General features: G+C 51.1%; 1 protein-coding gene across 1 annotated transcript in view; it reads right to left on the reverse strand.

The window, feature by feature from the left end:
* WNT7A (Wnt family member 7A) overlaps positions 1 to 10,129 on the reverse strand; it is a 32,594-nt gene extending 22,465 nt beyond the window's left edge. The window contains exons 1-2 of the mRNA XM_041459120.1: positions 9,995 to 10,129; positions 8,802 to 9,028 (exon numbers count right to left, since the gene is read on the reverse strand). Coding sequence (XP_041315054.1) covers positions 8,802 to 9,028; positions 9,995 to 10,065 — 298 coding nt within the window. The 5' untranslated portion in view covers positions 10,066 to 10,129. The remainder of the gene's footprint in view (positions 1 to 8,801; positions 9,029 to 9,994) is intronic.
* Positions 10,130 to 17,574: the final 7,445 nt, after the last annotated feature.

Below are 17,574 nucleotides of genomic sequence, written 5' to 3' on the forward strand. Positions count from 1 at the left end.
TAAATATTAAGGAACAGTCACTTATCTGACTTCCTCAAAGGATTCCTAGTTTCTCCTTACTTAAACACAAAAAAAAATCATAACATGATTTCTTTTGACCATGGAAATTGCAGATGAAGCTTTCTAGAACTCTTGGCTTTTTATAAAAATCTGAATGTAGAAGAGAAATACCAGGCTTTAGGTGTATTTGGAGTTGAGCTCCTCCTCCAGTTTACATTCATCAGCACCCTCACTACTGTAAGCACAACACTATGAAAAAGGCACTGGCAAACAGTGCACAATAAGAAGTCCCACTTTATCTCTCAGAGGGCAGCACTGCATCACACCAGGTTTCTGCTCCACAAAGCAGCAAATGGGACATTGTCAAAGAAATATTTCTGAGTTGAATTTGCATGTGATTCTTTTTTCCCTTTGATTTTGATCAGATTACTTTTGTTCAGCACAAGTTATTTTCAAGGTCTAGAACAAAAACCACTGGGAGATCACGTGAATCTGACATACTCGGCATTGTAGAGGCTGAGCACTACTTTTGCTTTTTAGAGGGGAGAAAAATGCAATGTAGAAAATACAAAATTAGTTAGTACAAGCAGAGTCAGAAGCCAGTGTCAAGCTTGATCATAAATTACATTACATAAATTATTTTATAAGTTTGTCTTATTTGGGAGAAAATCTTAGCAGCTTTTAAAACCTCAAATTTTGGAGATTACAAGGTAAACAAAGCAAGTGCTTAGAAGAATTGACCCAAGTAGGAAGTGCCTTGGCACTTGTGCAGTGGTGATAAAGTGATGTGGGTTTGTCACGTCTGCATCCAACTGTTCCTGTTTTTTCATAAATGATTGACTTTTTGAGTCTCATTACCCTGGCCTGGCTCACAGAAATGCCAGCATGGGAGGGAAGCTCAGACCAGCCTGAGTGTCTTCTGTGACAGTGCCTGAGGTCCCAGGGGTTGGTGCCCAAACAGGGTAACCTCAGCATGGGGGTGCTTCTGCCACTTTTAAGTAGGAATTCTACTCCCCTACTTTGGAGTCCCACAGAGTTGAAATTCCTGGAGGATCTGAGGGGGAAACGTGGCTTTGCCAAGGTATGGCCAGGCAGCTGCTCCTACAGATGTTAGGCAAGGGTGGAGAGTCACCTGTCACAGAATCACGGAATCCCAAATGGTTTGGGTGGGAAGAGACCTTAAAGCTCCTTCATTCCAGCCCTGCCATGGGCAGGGGCATTTCCATCCCTCCAGGGTGCTCCAAGCCCCGTCCAACCTGCTTTGGACGTGTACAAGAATTACAAGCCTTCCTTTCAGCTCCCAAATCACACATTCTTCTCCTTATCTCAGACAAACCATGGTAAACACTCCAGAGCTCAACTCCAAGCACTGGAACCTCCAGAGAAGGATCTGGCAGCAGTCAGAGCTTGCTCTGGCCATTCACAGGACCTGATGGGTTCCAGCCATGGCTCTGCTCCCTCAACCTCACCTGGGACTCTCCCCAGCCCCAGCCACGGGGGCTTCTCTCCACATGTTGGACATAAACATCCTCCTGCTTTTCATGTGCTTTTCTGAACTGCAGTGAGGTGTGCAGCACACTGCAGCTCCATTTGCTCTGACGGCAGAGAGCTTGTCATTGATGGCTCCCAAAATTTCTGCAGCTCCATCTGCTGATGCAGATCCTCTCCCAAAGCACTGGAGTCCTGTCTGCACACCCTGCACTGGGCTGGGCACCTTCCCAGGCTCTCTGTAGCTGTGTCTGTGAGCTCTGCACAGCCAGTCACCACGCCGGGGTGCCAGGTGTCTCAAGGGGAAGCACTGAGAGGGTCACAGGTGGCTGCAGACACAGGTGTTACCAGGGCAGCTTCTCTCCTAACACTGAGCACAGTTACACACACCCCATGCACACCCCAGAGCCTTAATTCTGCAAACACTCACTGCATGCCTCTGAGTGTGGATATGAATGTTTGCTAGACTGGGTTTGGGCTGATCAGTCTGTCTACCAGCTGCACAGACTGGTCTGTATTCTGGTTTTAATTTAGCTCACTTCATTTGGGTAATTAAGTTTAATCTTTAAATTTCAAAACTTTGTAAAAACTTCATTCACACAGATTAGAAATGGAAACTTATTTTTTAAAAGAAGTGCAATACCTTGATGTTGTTTAGGAAACAAAGCCTGAGTCTGCAAAATGCAGAGCGGATTTACTTGCAGGAAGTCAGTAGGTGCTCAGCAGTTTGGGATCTAAGGGTGTTTCTAAACAGCCTGTCCCACCCTATCAGCCCCCTCACAAATTGACTAAGCTGTGAAATAAAAGAGAGACAAATTTCTGTTTATCTCACTGGAAAACATGGGTTGTATTTTCTGCTATTTAAAGCCAAAGGGTCAGAGAGGGAGTTATCTGCAGTGACATGAGCTGAAATATGATTGGGAAAATATAAAGATGGAAAACACAGCATACCTTGCCAATTATGTGCCACAGCAAACATTACTCCTCATCTCTCTATAGAGGCCATAACTCACAGGCTGGAAAAACGCAGAGCAGAGCCCATCCCCTGCCTGCATTGGGCTTTGCCTCCTCCTTCTTTGGTAGACTACGAATGGTCTGGCAGGATTTTTTATTTTCATTTTTCTTTAACCTAGCATGAGTGATTAATAAGAATGGTAGCTTTAAAAAAAAATCATTGAAGTATCCTCTTCCTAATTTTTTCTTCCCCTTCTGTACAAAGTTGGGGGGGTTGGTGCCTTAAAATATTGTATTCAGTAGGAATTAAAAGGATGGTTCCCTATAAAACAGCACTGTGGCTTTACAAAGATAAGTTCAAAAAAATAAAATATAGAGGGGCTTTAAGAGGCATTTCAAGACTCTGGGGGTTTAGGCCCTGCCCACTTTCATGAGCTAAAGTTCCTTTCATCAACACATGAAACTTTTGCAGAGGAAACACTCCAGCTAAAGATTATTTCTGAAAACACCCCCTTTAAATTTATAACGTTTCTACTCAAGACATGTGCAGTGCAAAAGCCAGAGCCATTATTTTGGAGATCAAATCAGTCTCCCCTTTTCAGAGGGCTCTGAACCCTCACAGCCCAGCCCTATGGGGAGCCCTGCCCCTGCCACTGGAGATCTCCCACCTTCCCAGTCAGATGCAATCTCTCTGTCTCTCTGGAACAAGTACTCACAAGACACGTCTGAAGGCAGGTATGAAAACCTTGTGATGGGAATTCCAACTGCAGTGACCTTGGGGCAATGTTTTATCTTGCAGTGACAGTCCCTGCTGAGAAAGATTGACTTTTTGGCATAAAGCAGCTTTGGATGATCAGGCCATATTTCAGCCTAGCCTCTGTTTTGCTTGAAAATAACTGTTCTCATGCAAGATACTCACAGTAAAAACTGATTGTAGGGGCTGGAAACCTAGCACAGAAATTCAGACTCTGACCTCACCTGACTAGATAGCAAGACTCCAGTTAATTAATTTTTTTTTTTTTTTTTTTTTTTTTTTTTTTTTTTTCTGTGCAGTTTGGGGGCTTCCTAAAGCGGTGGTTGAGAAAACAGAGTACTTCTCAAACTTTCTTCTAAATATTGACCAAACCAAATAGTGCAGCAGCACTCAGAACTTTGTTTCCCACAGACCTGGGCAGGTGATCTTCCATGCAATACAAAAACAAGAAGGATTTTCTTCCAAATGCACCTAAAGCATTTGGACACTGCTCTCAGGGATGCACAGGGTGGGATTGTTGGGGTGTCTGTGCAGGGACAGGGCTGGACTCCATGATCCCCTCAGGGTCCTTTCCAGCTCAGGAGATTCTGGGATTCTGGGACTCCACCAGTAGCTGTTCACTTGGTCTGTTATTCTGGAATTTAAACAATCAGACTTTAAAACCTGGCACGAGAGGCTACAGCAGTGTTTAAAATCAAAATGCTCCCTGAAATGATTGAAGATTATATCTGTTCTTCAGCACACCTGCACTGGGATGTTTTCACAAGTGTTTGTCTATAACACAGTGACAATATGAAGATCTACTCATAACTTTCCTGTTGATTTTTGTGTTAAATCTACCCATCCAGAGAGGAAAATGTCCTAGATCTTCTTCTCTTTTCCATACCAGTAGGAGACCTGACAGCTCTGAATAGGTTAGTGAAGGCTTTGCCTCGTAGCACAGTTGCCATTTGTTTCAATAGGAAGGAGTGGGAATGTCCCTCTTCCCTTACGTTGTTTGGAGCCATAGAAGAAAAGCTGATTTTAGTACCTGGAAAATTAATCACTGCTAAATTCAGTCCAGTGTAGAGCCAACAGTGCAGTGGAGAAAGGAAAGCCAGCAGGCTCTCCTGGTTTAGTGTGTGCCTCAGGGCAGCCCGGGATGATCCCGGAGCCAAAGGCATCGGGCACAGCATGCAGAGCTGCTGGGCTGCCTTGCTCATCAGCTTTGGGACCAGCCCAAAGAATCTATGGGGATTCTTCTTTGGATTTCAGCTTTCCTTATTTCCAAGAGTAATGTCAGGTGGGTGAAGTACAATGTGATTGTACTGAAGCATTTCCAGGGTAGAAGAGAGCAAATTGATGCATTTTAGTAAGGCCAGGATGAAGACCTGGCTGAAATGTTTTGCTGAAATGCTCCTTGCAGGCCACCACTCACACCTCAGGACTCCCTCCATCCTCCTCCCCTCCACTGGGTCCTCGCAGCCTCTGCAGGGCTCTTGTGCCTCTCTTCTCTCAGATCTGTCCTGAGGAGTCTCCGCATGGCCATGTCCCTCTGTGGAAGTGCAGTCAAACAGTTTGTACCACTTCACTTTCTTGTTTAACAGTGCCAGTGCTGCTCACCTGTGGCAAAAGGAGATGGGTTGTTTTTTTTCCCCTATGATGCCAATGTGGTGGTGTCCTCCAGATCCCATGAACTGTAGTTGTGTCCCAAGGCAGTCCTTTGAGACACCAGCAGAGTCACCGCTGGCCACCTGCTCACGAGGTTGCACCCTGCAAAGCCGGCCCCGGAGGCACCTGATGGAAAGCCTTTGCCACAGCTCTCACTCTTCCTGTGATCCAGCAGAGCCCAGATTTGATTTTCAGACTCTATCAAAGGCATCTATGGCTGTTCAGATCCTTAGGCTTGAGCCACGTTTCACCTGAAGACAGACAGGCAGGAGGGTTTTGGCCTATCCTGCTTTAAAAACCTTGGTTTCCATTGTGGCCGTCCTCAGGAACAGAACTGCTGACCACCATGGCAAATATATTTGGTTTTAAGTGTGTCCATAATTGCAGCGTTGCATCATCTCCACTGTTATTTTAGAAATTCTCTCTGCCACTCTGCATTATTAATAAGGTGTCTGTGGAATGGTCTAGAAGAATTGTCCCTGTGTCGATCTGGACTCCATCGCTCCCTCCGTGACCGGAGCAGAGCAATCCATGGCACTTTGGGACTTCTCTTCGTGCTCCTGGCACTGCTGTCACCAGCTGGCATGGGATTACATCCACAGGGTGTCGGGAGGGGACAATCTCTCTTTGGAAGGGCAAAGCAGATAAAATGACCCAGGAAATGGAGAGTGAGTGCTGGGCACTGGTTGGAGCTCACTGCCACCAGTGGGAAACTCAAGCCCACGAGCACAAATAGGCTCTAGGATGAAATCAAACGGTTGCTTACTGTACCTCTACAAATAAACTCCACAAATAAACTATCACTTCACTGGATGATAAATTGTATGTGAATTTTTAAAAATACACACATGCTACAGGTTAGAACAGGGAAATATTGTTTGATGCTTTCCTTCTAGAGAATTCCAAGTGTTTCAATAAGGTTAATATTCCTGTTGCCATTTTAAAGATAGGAAAAGAGAAACACAGAAGAGAGTGCCATGATCCCTATGCTACACAACAGCAGGGCCAGGAGGGGAATCGCTCTGAACAGCAATAAGAGAATTTAAATAATTGCAGTACATTTGCATAACATTCACAGAATAGATTAGCCAGCAAGAGTAAAAGCAAAGAAACCTGGAACTGAAGATGTGGCTTGGTGTGCCATCAAAGCTGCGGGCTGGGAAATAGATCACAAGACTCTCTGGTACCTAAGGGAGCTTATTTGTAAGGACTGACACACACAAACCCCATTTCCACAGGAGTTACTCGGGCTCATCCTCCCAGCCCCTGCTGGCTGCACCCGCCCCGCAGGGCTGTCACAGCACTGTCACCTGGAGCCATCTTCTCATCGCAGAGCAGCCCAGCAGTGCCACTCCAGAGGCAGAGGAAGCCTCACAGAGACAGAGGGATGAGCTCAGTGGGGCTCACTGACTATTGCAAGTGCAAGACAAAGGTGCCCTGCACTCTCCAGGCAGTAACTTCAGGGTGCCATTGCCTGAAAGGTACAGGCAGTCCTTAAATGACAGGGAAGGGATTGGTGTGCTCAGGGCTGTTGGAACAGTATTTTGGGACACACCTTGTCAAAGGCTAATTAAAAAAGCAACGAGGGTACATTATCATCACCAAATGGTAACCTGGGTTGTTCTGGTGCTCTGTCACCTTGAAATGCTTCCCACAGGGCTTCACGGTCCTTCATGTCCCACATCTCTCTTTCCTATTCAGGGTAAGGCCCTCAGGCCTGATCTCCTGTTTGTGGGTACCAAATTACTTATGGCTTTATGGCACGTAGGTTGCACCCTTTTTAACCAAAGCAAAGTATTATTTCTCTGGATGGTAGCCTGGAACACACCCTGGCAGAGATCCTTAGGAAAGAGCAAGAGATGCCTTTTCCCCATAGCCATAGAGTTTCTATACTTGCTGATAGGGAAGAAGCAGAAGAACAAGGAGACCACCTGAACAGGAACAGTTACATTAATATATTTCATGGTGTTTGAGAGCCTGAGTAGTTTTATCCTTGAGACCACAGGAATGTCTGTGCAAAAAAATAATTCCCCTCTGTGATTTTCACCAAAGTTTACTTTAAAATTAACATATATAACCTGTTTAAATTTGAGGGTTTTGTTATTCTTTAAATTATTTTTATGGAGTTTTGTAATTTGGATGCCATTCAACTCTTGACTGTGTTCTGAAACCAAGGAAGAATTTGCCCTATCCATCTTAGCCTTGTAATGGATAGATAGAACATATTAAGAGTTATCACCTCAAAGACAGATCAAAGTCTACTTCCTTTGATATTGACTTTCTTTAAAAGGACCTAAATATAACCTGCTAGCTAAATAATTCAATTTTCGGAGGGAGGGAAGGAACTGAGAGCATGTTTACACAACAGACCACAACAACTCTGCAATTTTCTAATTTCTGGGAGAAGAAAACTCCTCACATTTTCTGTTTAAGGAAATGTTACTCTTGGACTAGAAGAGGCCAAACCTGCCAGCCACCCAAATGGACTCTTCACTGACAGAAGTGGCAAACACTTTCCTGCATCGCTGACAGGAAGGGCTCAGCTCAAGGAACAGAAACAATGAGCTAATCTGAATAAATGCTCCATTTTCAGATGTTTCCCAGTGTTGTGCAGGGGCCTTTTACCTCGCCTACTTGAGCCACTCTGATTATCAAAGGTTTTGAAAGGCAGGGTTTCCAATCTGAGCCGAGTTCTTCTCTTCCGGCTCTTTCCTTACCTACCTAGGTTCTGGAGAACACCTACCAGTGTGCACTGCTGTGATAAAACACACACTCAGTGTTCTCAGGGGCTCCAGAGCAAAGGGACAAGGCTGCACCTCTGTGTTTCATGGGAGTGCCAGGAATGAGGGCCTGGGACAGACCCTGCCACGGGACTGAGCAGTGCCTGGGGCCAGCCCATCCACAGGGCTCCCCACAGCTGCTCAGGGCTTCCCTGGCCCCTGTTCTCTGTGCTGCCTGCTCTCCTCATGAAACATCCACGCTTTCTACCATGCTAAGCATTGCTTGATGGGCTTTCTGGGTTTTTGCAACTTCATTTTACATGGGGAAGAGACTGGAAACCACAGATCCTCCTGGACGTGGAATGCAGTGCTGTGAGTGATTAGCTTTCAGTGGTGGCTCTAAAAAAGACTAGCCTGTACTTGGAAAACACATTCCTTGGTCTTTGCATTTTAAGTGGAATCAAAGAAACGTTGGGTAAATTTCACTACAGTGTTTTGCAGATGGGGGCATGAGAGTTTTAATCTCAGCCCCATTTCTTCAGGCATTTACGTTAGTTATTATTAATGCTGCTTTAGTTCAGAATTTGCATATATTTTGTACAGCTGCAATAACTGAAGACATGGAAAATGGAAGTGGGATCTTCTGTCAGTGGATTGGACCAGCGTTTGTGAATGCCCTGACATCTCAAAGCAGAACACACCCACTCTTCCTCGTGCCACAGAGGCACAGCTGCTGTGGAAGAATTTTATGTGCTGGGAATTTCTCACAGCGAGCCTTATGGCTGTGCCTGGGTCCCACCTGGCACAAACATCAGGCCAGTATCCCTGGGGGTGCCTGCATCCCAGAAGTGCAGTTCCAGCTCTGCTCAGCATTCTGGCTCTCACCGCTGCCTTCAACAAGAGCCAGCCCCCTTTTTTCCCATCCCTAAGTACATGAATCAGGTCCTGTGCACACAATCGGGAAGCTTTTTGGAGAGGATTTCAGAGAGCAGGGCTGTGAAATAATGCGGTGGGAGCTGGCACACAGGGAGGTGAAGCACAGGCAGGTGTCCTGCCGGGGGGCAGCAGGTCAGCAGCGGCAGCACAGCGCCCAGGTGCACACACTCGCAGTGCCCATCCTGCCCGGCTGGCACGGGCTGGGAGCCGCCCATCCCCAAGCTCGGCAGCCGTGCCTGTGCCGCCCCCGGTGCCCCCGTGCCCTCGGGCGGGCCGGCAGCAGAGCCGAGAGCACGTACCCACTTTCAGCTCCTTGCCGAAGACCGTCCGCTCGCCCAGGGCCGAGCAGTTCCAGCGCCCGTTGCGGAACTGGAACTGGCACTCGTTGATGCCCATCTGGGACCCTTCCCCGATGACAATGATCGCGTCGGGCCTGCTCTGGCAGATCGCCCGCTGCCGGGGGGCGAGCCCCGGGATCTTGTTACAGATGATGCTGGCTCCGAGGGCCACCACAGAGGAGAAACCCCTGCAACGACAAGACACCGGCGGCGGCTGAGGGCAGGCTGGTCCCGGAGGCAGAGCAGCACCCGCCGCCTCTCCGTGCTGCGGCTCCGGTGCGGGCAGGTGCCCCGGAGAGCGCCCGCCTTTCCCGGGCCGCTGCCCTCTCCCCGTCCCTCTCTCCAAGCCGAGGCAGAGATCGGCAGCGCGTGGGCTCCTGCCAAAACAGGACCAAACTTCCTCCTTCAAGAATTAAAGCGCATGCAGCGGCATTGTCTGCCCGGGTCGCGCACAGGCAGAGGGCTGGGAGGGTTTTCCCAAACCTGCCGAGCAGTCAGAGGAGAGAGGGAGAGAGGGAAGGAAGGGAGGGGGACAACCCACGCTCCCTGGCCCGGGGCCGCTCCGCCTCCTCCCGCACCCAGCGCACCTGGCCGGGGATGCTGCTGGTCCGGAACGCCGCCGCCCTCCCTGCGCCCCTCCCGGGGCGGGCGGCGTTGTCTGCCCGGGCGGCAGCGGCCGAGGGATGTCCCTGCGGGAGGCGCGGGCACGTACCGGCCAGGGAGCGGCCGGGGCACCCCGCACCGGGCCGCCGGCCGGGCTGGGGAAGGGCAGGCTGCCCGGGGATCGCCCCGGTGTCCCTTCCCGGCAGGGACCGCCGCCCAGCCCCTCGCAGCTCCGCACATCGCCGGGGCCGCCGCCTTGCCCCGCTGGAGGGTCGCTCCGAGGTGCGCTTTACCTGTCTTTTGAGAAATACTCGTGATCTCCACCATAATCTTTTTTTTTTTTTTTTTTTTTTTTTGTTGGGGTTTTTTTTTTTTTTTTTTNTTGTGTCCCCCCCCTATTTTTTTTTTTTTTTTTTTTTTTTTTTTGGTTGGGGTTTTTTTTTTTTTTTTTTGAGACTTCTCGAGTTAAATAGTAACAGGTCTGGGCAGGTTGGGCTGAGCGCGAAAGAGAGCGCGATTGTTATAAAGGAAAGGAAAAAAAAGTTACTTACCCAATCTTGATATACACAATCCCCAGGCTCAGGAAGATGTGGAAGATCCAGCGCCTTGTTTTCCTGTTCATATTCCTTGCTTGCCGTGGCTCAGACCAACACGCGAAACGATGCCCGGCGCGCTGGGGGCCGGGGCCGCTCCGTCCCTGGCGGTCACGGCCGCCCGGCCGAGCGGGGCAGCCCCCGCCGCGCCCCGCAGCGCCCGCGGCTCCGCGCCGAGCCCCCGCCGCCTCTCAGCATGGCCCCGCCGGGGCTGCGCTCCGCCCGCGCTGCCGGCCCCGCTCCGGCCGCGGGCGCTGTCCGGGAGCGTGGGGCTGGACGGGCTGCGGGGTCCTGCGAGCGCCAGCCGCCTCCCCACCTTCGCTGTGAATTGGCTCTGTCTCTTCTTCACACAAACCCCCCCCCCCCCTTTTTTTTTTTTTTTTTCTCTCTCTTTCTCTCTTTTTCAGCTACTTGGGCGTGTTCTCCAGAGGAGGGAGTTGTCCAGCCGGGGGGGCAAAGCGAGGCGGGAAGGTGGGCAGGAGGGGAACAGGAGCGGCAGACGGATCACCTGCCTGCGGGCAGGCTCAGCGCGATCCTCCTCCTGCGGGCACGGCCCGGGGGAACGCGGCGGGGGCTCCGGGGGGTGTCACCGGGGGACGCCCCCGGGGCTGGCCCCGGCCCGCCGGGCGGCATTGGGGGCCCGCACCCCGCGCTGCTCCGCGCCGGCAGCGGGGCCGCAGCTTTGACTCTGCGCTCGCCGCCCGCTCGCCGGGGCTGCCGAGCACCTGGGGCCGGTTTTATGCGTTTGTCCCGACGCTCCTCCCCCCGGTCTGCCTCCCGCGTGTCGCGGGCTGTCCCGCAGCCTCCCGGTCCCCGCGCCGAGGTGAGCCCCGGGCGGCCGCAGCATCCCCGGAGCGCCGCCCTGCCCGCGCCGGGGGGCGAGGCGAGACCGGCAGGGGCGGGGGGGGGGGGGGGGGGGGCGAGAGGGAGCCCCGTGTGCCCGCAGTGACCTCCCCGCCGGTTTTTTGGCCGATGCTTCCAGGGACAGGGCAGGGCTCGGTCCCCGTGGCATTGGGCGCACGTCCGTGTCCGCGGTCCGAGCCCACGCTGGGGGCGGCCCGGGGGCTGCGGCCGCCCGGGAGCTCCGGGAGACGCGCGGCTGCCGCGGGCGGGGGCGCCGGCCCGGCCGGGAAGAGGATCCCGGCTCCTCGTTGCGGGAATTTACACGGATATAGTGACTATTTTATTATCCACTTAAAATATTTCAAACAGGGAGGTTACCTAAATGATAACAGGGGTGTGGTGCGGGAATTGTTCTGCTGATAATGTTTTTCTGATGACAGAAACACGATGACAGGATCCCTCAGCGTCCCTCAGAGGAGCCGGGCCAGAGCCCCCCGAGAAGCCAGGCTGGAGCCCCGCTGGCGGGGCAGCGGCCGCGGCCGCACGGACCCCCTGCTCTCCCGAACCACCCCAGGGCGGTCCAAGCGGGGCGCAGCCGGCCCTGGGGGGTGGGCCAGGTCCGTCCCTGCCGACTTCCCGGGGCAGGGAAGGGGTGTCCCAGTCCAGCTCTCCATCGCTCCGCGTTGCCTGGTACGGAGGATGATTCCCATCACCTTGGCGCCCCACAGCCTCTCCGTGCAGCCAGGCCGTGCTTCCCACTGCGCCCGGAGCCAGCGGGCGGCCCGGCCTCGGCGCGGGACGGAGCACGGAGCGAAATGCGGGGGTGCGGGGGGTGGGAGTGCAGCACTGCGGGATGCGGGGTGCAGGGTTCGGGGAGTGCAGGGTTCGGGAGGTGCAGGGTTTGGGGCGCAGGATTTCGGTTTGGGGCTCGGGTTCGGGGTTCGGTTCGGGTTTGGGGTTCGGGGTTCGGGCCCGGGGGAGCCCCGAGCCCCGCGGGCAGCGCCCGCCGCAACCTCTTTGTCAGAGCGGCACCTGGCGGGCACGGCCGGAACTGCAGGCGCGGACAGCGCAGCGGGGAGAGAGGGAAGGGGGAGAGGGAAAAGGGGGAGAGGGAAAAGCGGGCAGCAGCGGGCAGCCCTCAGCACCTGCAGGGCATTTGGGGCGGTGGGAGCAGCTGCCCCGAGGCTTTTGCAGCCTCCAATGTAATAAAGGCTCCCAGCTCCGGAGCACACCCAGCACCAGGGACAAGGGGATGGGCCGGAGCCCACAGGTGTGAGTAGAGGGCAGCAGGTATTGATGAGAACAAATTCAAGGCTTGAAGCAGGTGCTCTTTGGGTGGGAAAAAAAACCCAGCAGAGGGAAGTGCCATTACGAGGCAGCAGAAAGGCTGTGCTCCGCTCCCTCCGTCACCAGCAGGGAACACGCTGTTGGTGCTGACAGAGCCGTGCTGCACTCCAGTGCCACGAGCAGGGGCCAACAGGACAGGTGTGCCACAGCCAGAGGTTTGGGAATCTGGGAGAGCTGCCCTGCCCACGCACCGCAGCTTCTCCAGCAAACACATCCACAGTTTTTTATGTTTCATTTTTCTGATTTTTTTTTCTTTATTTCTGATGTGGAAGCTAGTGATAGTTAGTATAATTCAACCTCAGCTGTTTAACACAGCACACTGGCATGGGACAGGTCAAGGATGAGCAAACTGTTTTCTTAGGGTTCAGAAAAAGTGGAGAATGGCAAACTTCCCTGAGAAAATAACTTACTGGACTAATCAATGACTTTCTCTTCCTCTGTTCATTCCTAAAAAAGTCATGACCTAGATGCATTTGAAGAATACATAAAATAACATTCCTGTGCAGATTACAGGAGGTAGTTTGGCTTGTTTGGCAAAGTTTCTTGGGCTTTTTAATAATTCTTAAAATGCTGTAGACCTTAAATCATCCTTTCAACCACAATGTCTTTAGAGTGGTCTGTAGTAACTAATCCTTACCTACCATTACAGGGTCTGCATATCCAGCTTCCTTTTTTGCACTGTGTCTTCATATTTATTACTTCTAATAAATAGATTCTAATATCTGCATAATAAAATCAATATGAGGCATTGTGAAAACTGATTCCACTTCTCTTTAGAGTAATAAGTTACAGGCAAGTTGGTAAATTAACACAAAACTTAGAATAACAATTAGAGATTAATGACAGAACAGTAGGAATGAGGAAATTGCCTGTGGCAAGAGAAATTAACTCAAAACCATGCTCTTAAAAGGATTTAAGAGAAATCCCAGAGCTCGTGGCAGGAGGAGGTTTGGCTCTGCTGCTCCTCCCAGTGCCTAAAGGGGAAGGATGGAGGAGGCCTTTCCACAAGGGTTGGGGGTGACAGGGCAGGGGGGAATGGCATTAAGATGAAGGAGGCCAGCTTTAGATGGGATTTTGGAAGGAAATTCTTCCCTGGGTGGGTGGGCAGGCCCTGGCACAGGGTGCCCAGAGCAGCTGTGGCTGCCCCTGGATCCCTGGAAGTGCCCAAGGCCAGGCTGGACAGGGCTGGGAGCAGCCTGGGACAGTGGGAGGTGTCCCTGCCCATGGCCAGGGTTGGAACATGATCATTAAGGTCCCTTCCCACCCAAACCATTCCATGATTCCCTGGTGCCTGGCAGTTTCTGATCATGACCAGAGCCATGAAGCTCTCCTGCCTCTCCTGAGATGCTCAGTGCTGTGAGAAACACACCCCAAGCAGAGCAAATAGTTTTATTCCAGATACAATCTCTCTGCTCTCACCTTTTACTACCCATGTCTTTATTTAGCAGCAGCAACGTTCTCCTGAACAAAGCCTGGGCCCAAGCTGCACCCTGGAGCCATCCATCACTGGTTGCCACAATGGTGTTTCTATTGTTAATTGTTTGTCAGGGCAGCTTTTTGGGGTTAGACAGTGCACTGATTTAGTAGGGCCACTAATCAGCTCTGAAAATGTATTCTCAAAATAAATTAGATTAAAAAAAAAAAAAAAAAAGAAGCTTGAAAAGTCTATTCTATTGGTCTGGATACAATCCCTTGGGACTGCTGAGCTCCCTCATGAAGCCACAGCTGGGTCCAGGAGCTGCAGAGGCTCAGTGCTGCTCTGCTCCCATGGAGCTGGCTGAGGAGATCTGCACAGCACACACTGCTCTGTACGTGCTTCTGGTCAGGACTATTAATGACCCATTTTTCATAAGCATAAAGAAATACAAGAAACATGCCCATCTAAAATGAAAAAGAAAGGTTGCCTGTCTTTTTTGTTTCTTTTTTTCTTTTTTTCTTTTTTTCTTTTAAGATGGCCTCTGATAACAGGAATTCGCAAGGGAAAATGTGGTTAAAAGCCCATTTTGTAACTAGATCCTAGATGCACATACCATCAATACTCCAACTCTGGCTCCCTTTTATCAGGCTAATCATAGCTGCACTGTTTTGTTGTCAAAACATCTCCTGTAGAAGTCAGACCAGAGAGTCCTTTCAGTAGCAAAAATGTGATGTTAATATACCAACCCTCCCTGTATTAAGAATCTCCTGCCTCCTAAAAGCACGTTGAAAAAAAAAAAAAAAGATACAATAAATAAATAAAGAACATTAACAAAGCCAGGTAATTTCCTGGGCTCCTCTTGGTCCTGAGAGGGCAGCTGTGACCCCCACCCCACCCCGGGGAACTGCGGGTGGACCCCCGAGCCAAGCACAGGGACACCCCCACGGTTACTGCAGCCGGGAAGCAGGAGGAGTTTGGGCAAGCACGGGTACCTGTCACCTAATTACCTGCAGCTTCATCTAATTAGCAACTGATGTGCTCAGAGGTCTGTGGGGGCCTGATGGGGAGGGGGATGGATGATCAGAAGCCAGTAGAAGATTTGGGATGAGGAAAGAGGCGCTCTGATTGGAGCATTTGGGGTTTACTGGCTGTTCAGTGGTGTGGGAGATGCAGCTGGTTTGTGCTGCAGGGCTGTCCGGCACCAGGCAGTTCTCCTCGGCCACAGCTTCCAACACATCTTGTGGCTTTTGGAGTTGGACATGGCCTCAGAAGCTCCTGAGAACACAGTCTGTGAGTCCAGGGTTTTCCTGGGTTTCAGTTTGCTCTGACTTTTTAATCCAAGTACAAATAAAGGGATACTTTACATCCAAACCAAAGTAATGAAACAGCTTGTGAAACTGCTCCAAGCCTGAGCTCCATCCAGCCTGGTTTCTCAGGTAGGATCACAGGGTTCTGTCTGATAGCTGAGGATGTCTATATGAAGCCATAACCATCAATTCTAAAAACCAGTGTCAAAAACCACAGGAGAACCTGGAGGTTGCTCCTGTGCTGTTCTGCCAACCTCTCTGTCTGTCCCTGTGCTGCCTCGGGAGCGGCTGTGGCTGCACTCAGTGATCTCCCTGGCTCCTGTGGCACATCCAGGCTCACCCTGGGCTGGTGCTGGGGCTTGATCCCAAACTGGGATTGGGATTGGGATCAGCCCTACTGCCCTGCAAACTGTGTCCCCCTCCCGGGGTACCACCTGCAGTGCCTGGAGTTTGGACCCTGCCGTGCTGCACACACCAGGGAAGGAGCTAATCATTAATACATGTGAAGAAAATTCTCTCTCCAACAGCAATACTCAACATCAGTAGCAGAACTGGAGAAATAAAATTCTTCTTGCCAGTCATTTGGTCTGCACTGTCTGCTCCCTCAAGCAAGGTGCAAGTGTCACCAGGTGCCCACTGCACGTCACCCAATGACCTCCAGATCTACGGGGGCTCATTTCTTTCTTCTTGTTTACCCTTTATTCCCTGACAGGCATAAACACAGCTATTTGTTCACAGGGATGCTGCTCATCTAGACTTTTTTAAATTATTCATTTCCTGCACAGCTGCTTTGGGAGACTTTCCTGATTCCACCCCATAATGTGTTACACGTTGCAAACACACTGGGGAATATCTGGTATTTGGAAAAAAAAAATATTCCTTCATTATCACAACATGCACTTAGACAAACTCTATTTTTGCTTTTTTTTTTTTTTTTTTTTTTTTTTTAAGACATGACATTTCCTTTACACGTTTATTAATGGACACAAGGGTGAAAAGATGAACTGTCAAAGCAGACTATTCATTGCCAAAGAAAGGTTTAAAACACCGTGGATCTGATCCAGAAAACACGACACAGTCTTCCAGGCAGTGTAAGAACCAGAGAGCTATGGATGCTGTTAAAAGAAGGTTCCAAAGCCATGAGGGTCTCCCCAAGGCTACAGGGAGGTGGAGCAGCAAGAGCACGTGTGGAGGGAAGGGAGCTGGGCTGCAAAACTGCATGTGGGTGGGCATCCTTGCTGCCTGTGGCCAGCTGGGCTTGGCCTGAACTCCTGCAGGAGCTTTTGGTGACAAAACCTGCTGGGAACCAAGCACTGGCCACGGGAAAAGCTGGGTTCTGGCAGCTGCTCCAGCATGGGGGCAGGGGGAGGAGGCAGAGCTGAGCTGGGCACCGGGCACTGCAGAGCTGGGCACAGCAGAGCTGGGCACTGAGCACTGCAGGAGCACTGGCACTGCAGAGCTGGGCACTGCAGAGCTGGGCACCGGGCACTGCAGGAGCACTGGCACTGCAGAGCTGGGCACCGGGCACTGCAGAGCTGGGCACTGCAGAGCTGGGCACTGAGCACTGCAGGAGCACTGGCACTGCAGAGCTGGGCACTGGGCACTGCAGGAGCACTGGCACTGCAGAGCTGGCACTGCGGGCCGGGCACTACAGGAGCACTGGGCACTGCAGAGCTGGGCACCGGGCACTGCAGGAGCACTGGCACTGCTGAGCTGGGCACTGAGCACTGCAGGAGCACTGGCACTGCAGAGCTGGGCACTGGGCACTGCAGGAGCACTGGCACTGCAGAGCTGGGCACTGGGCACTGCAGGAGCACTGGCACTGCAGAGCTGGGCACTGGGCACTGCAGGAGCACTGGCACTGCTGAGCTGGGCACTGCAGAGCCGGGCACTGCAGAGCTGGGCACCGGGCACTGCAGCACCCTGAGCTGCTCCTGCCTGGTCAGGCTGGCCGGGTGACGTGCCCAGCACGTGTGGCTGGGTGGGGACCAGCCTGGACAACAAGGGTGGTGTCCATTCCCTGGCCGTGGCAGGGAGGAGTCCCCCGGCCCTGTGTGGAAGGGGTAACAAATAGCATGAGGAAATCATGTGGAGAGGAGGGGAAGCAAACTCATGTTCATGGCAGGAAGGAGAGAAAGGGTGGAGAAAGTGGAATGATGGGGAGGAGGGCACAGAAAGACACAGGTCCACTTTGTGTGGTGACAAAGTCTGACCTTGGGCTAAAGCATATTTACAAATCTGACAATCAGAAGAAGACATTTTGAGACTATGACTAGATTAATATCTCTATATAACTATAGTTAAAATGACAGAACTCAAACCCTGTCTGTTTCCAAAACAAAACTTCCCTTTTACATCTATTCAAAGACTTGAGATGCACTTTACAAGGCTGATGTCAAATGTCAATAGAAATGCACGAGGCCATGGTGATATCATGGTGTGAGAGAGAGTCACGAGCAAAGCACGTAAACTTTATGAAATATTGTCTTTTTTTTTTCCCTTCCGTTTTGGCCATTGCCTAAACTGGAACCATAAAATTAATCTTAAAATAGCACTGCTGGTTAAAAAAAAAAAAAAAAAAAAAAAAAAAAAAAAAAAAACAAAAATAATTTTTTTTTCCCAAC

The sequence above is a fragment of the Pyrgilauda ruficollis genome, unplaced genomic scaffold, assembly GCF_017590135.1.
Source record: "Pyrgilauda ruficollis isolate IOZ18807 unplaced genomic scaffold, ASM1759013v1 scaffold131, whole genome shotgun sequence".
Lineage (NCBI taxonomy): Eukaryota > Metazoa > Chordata > Aves > Passeriformes > Passeridae > Pyrgilauda > Pyrgilauda ruficollis.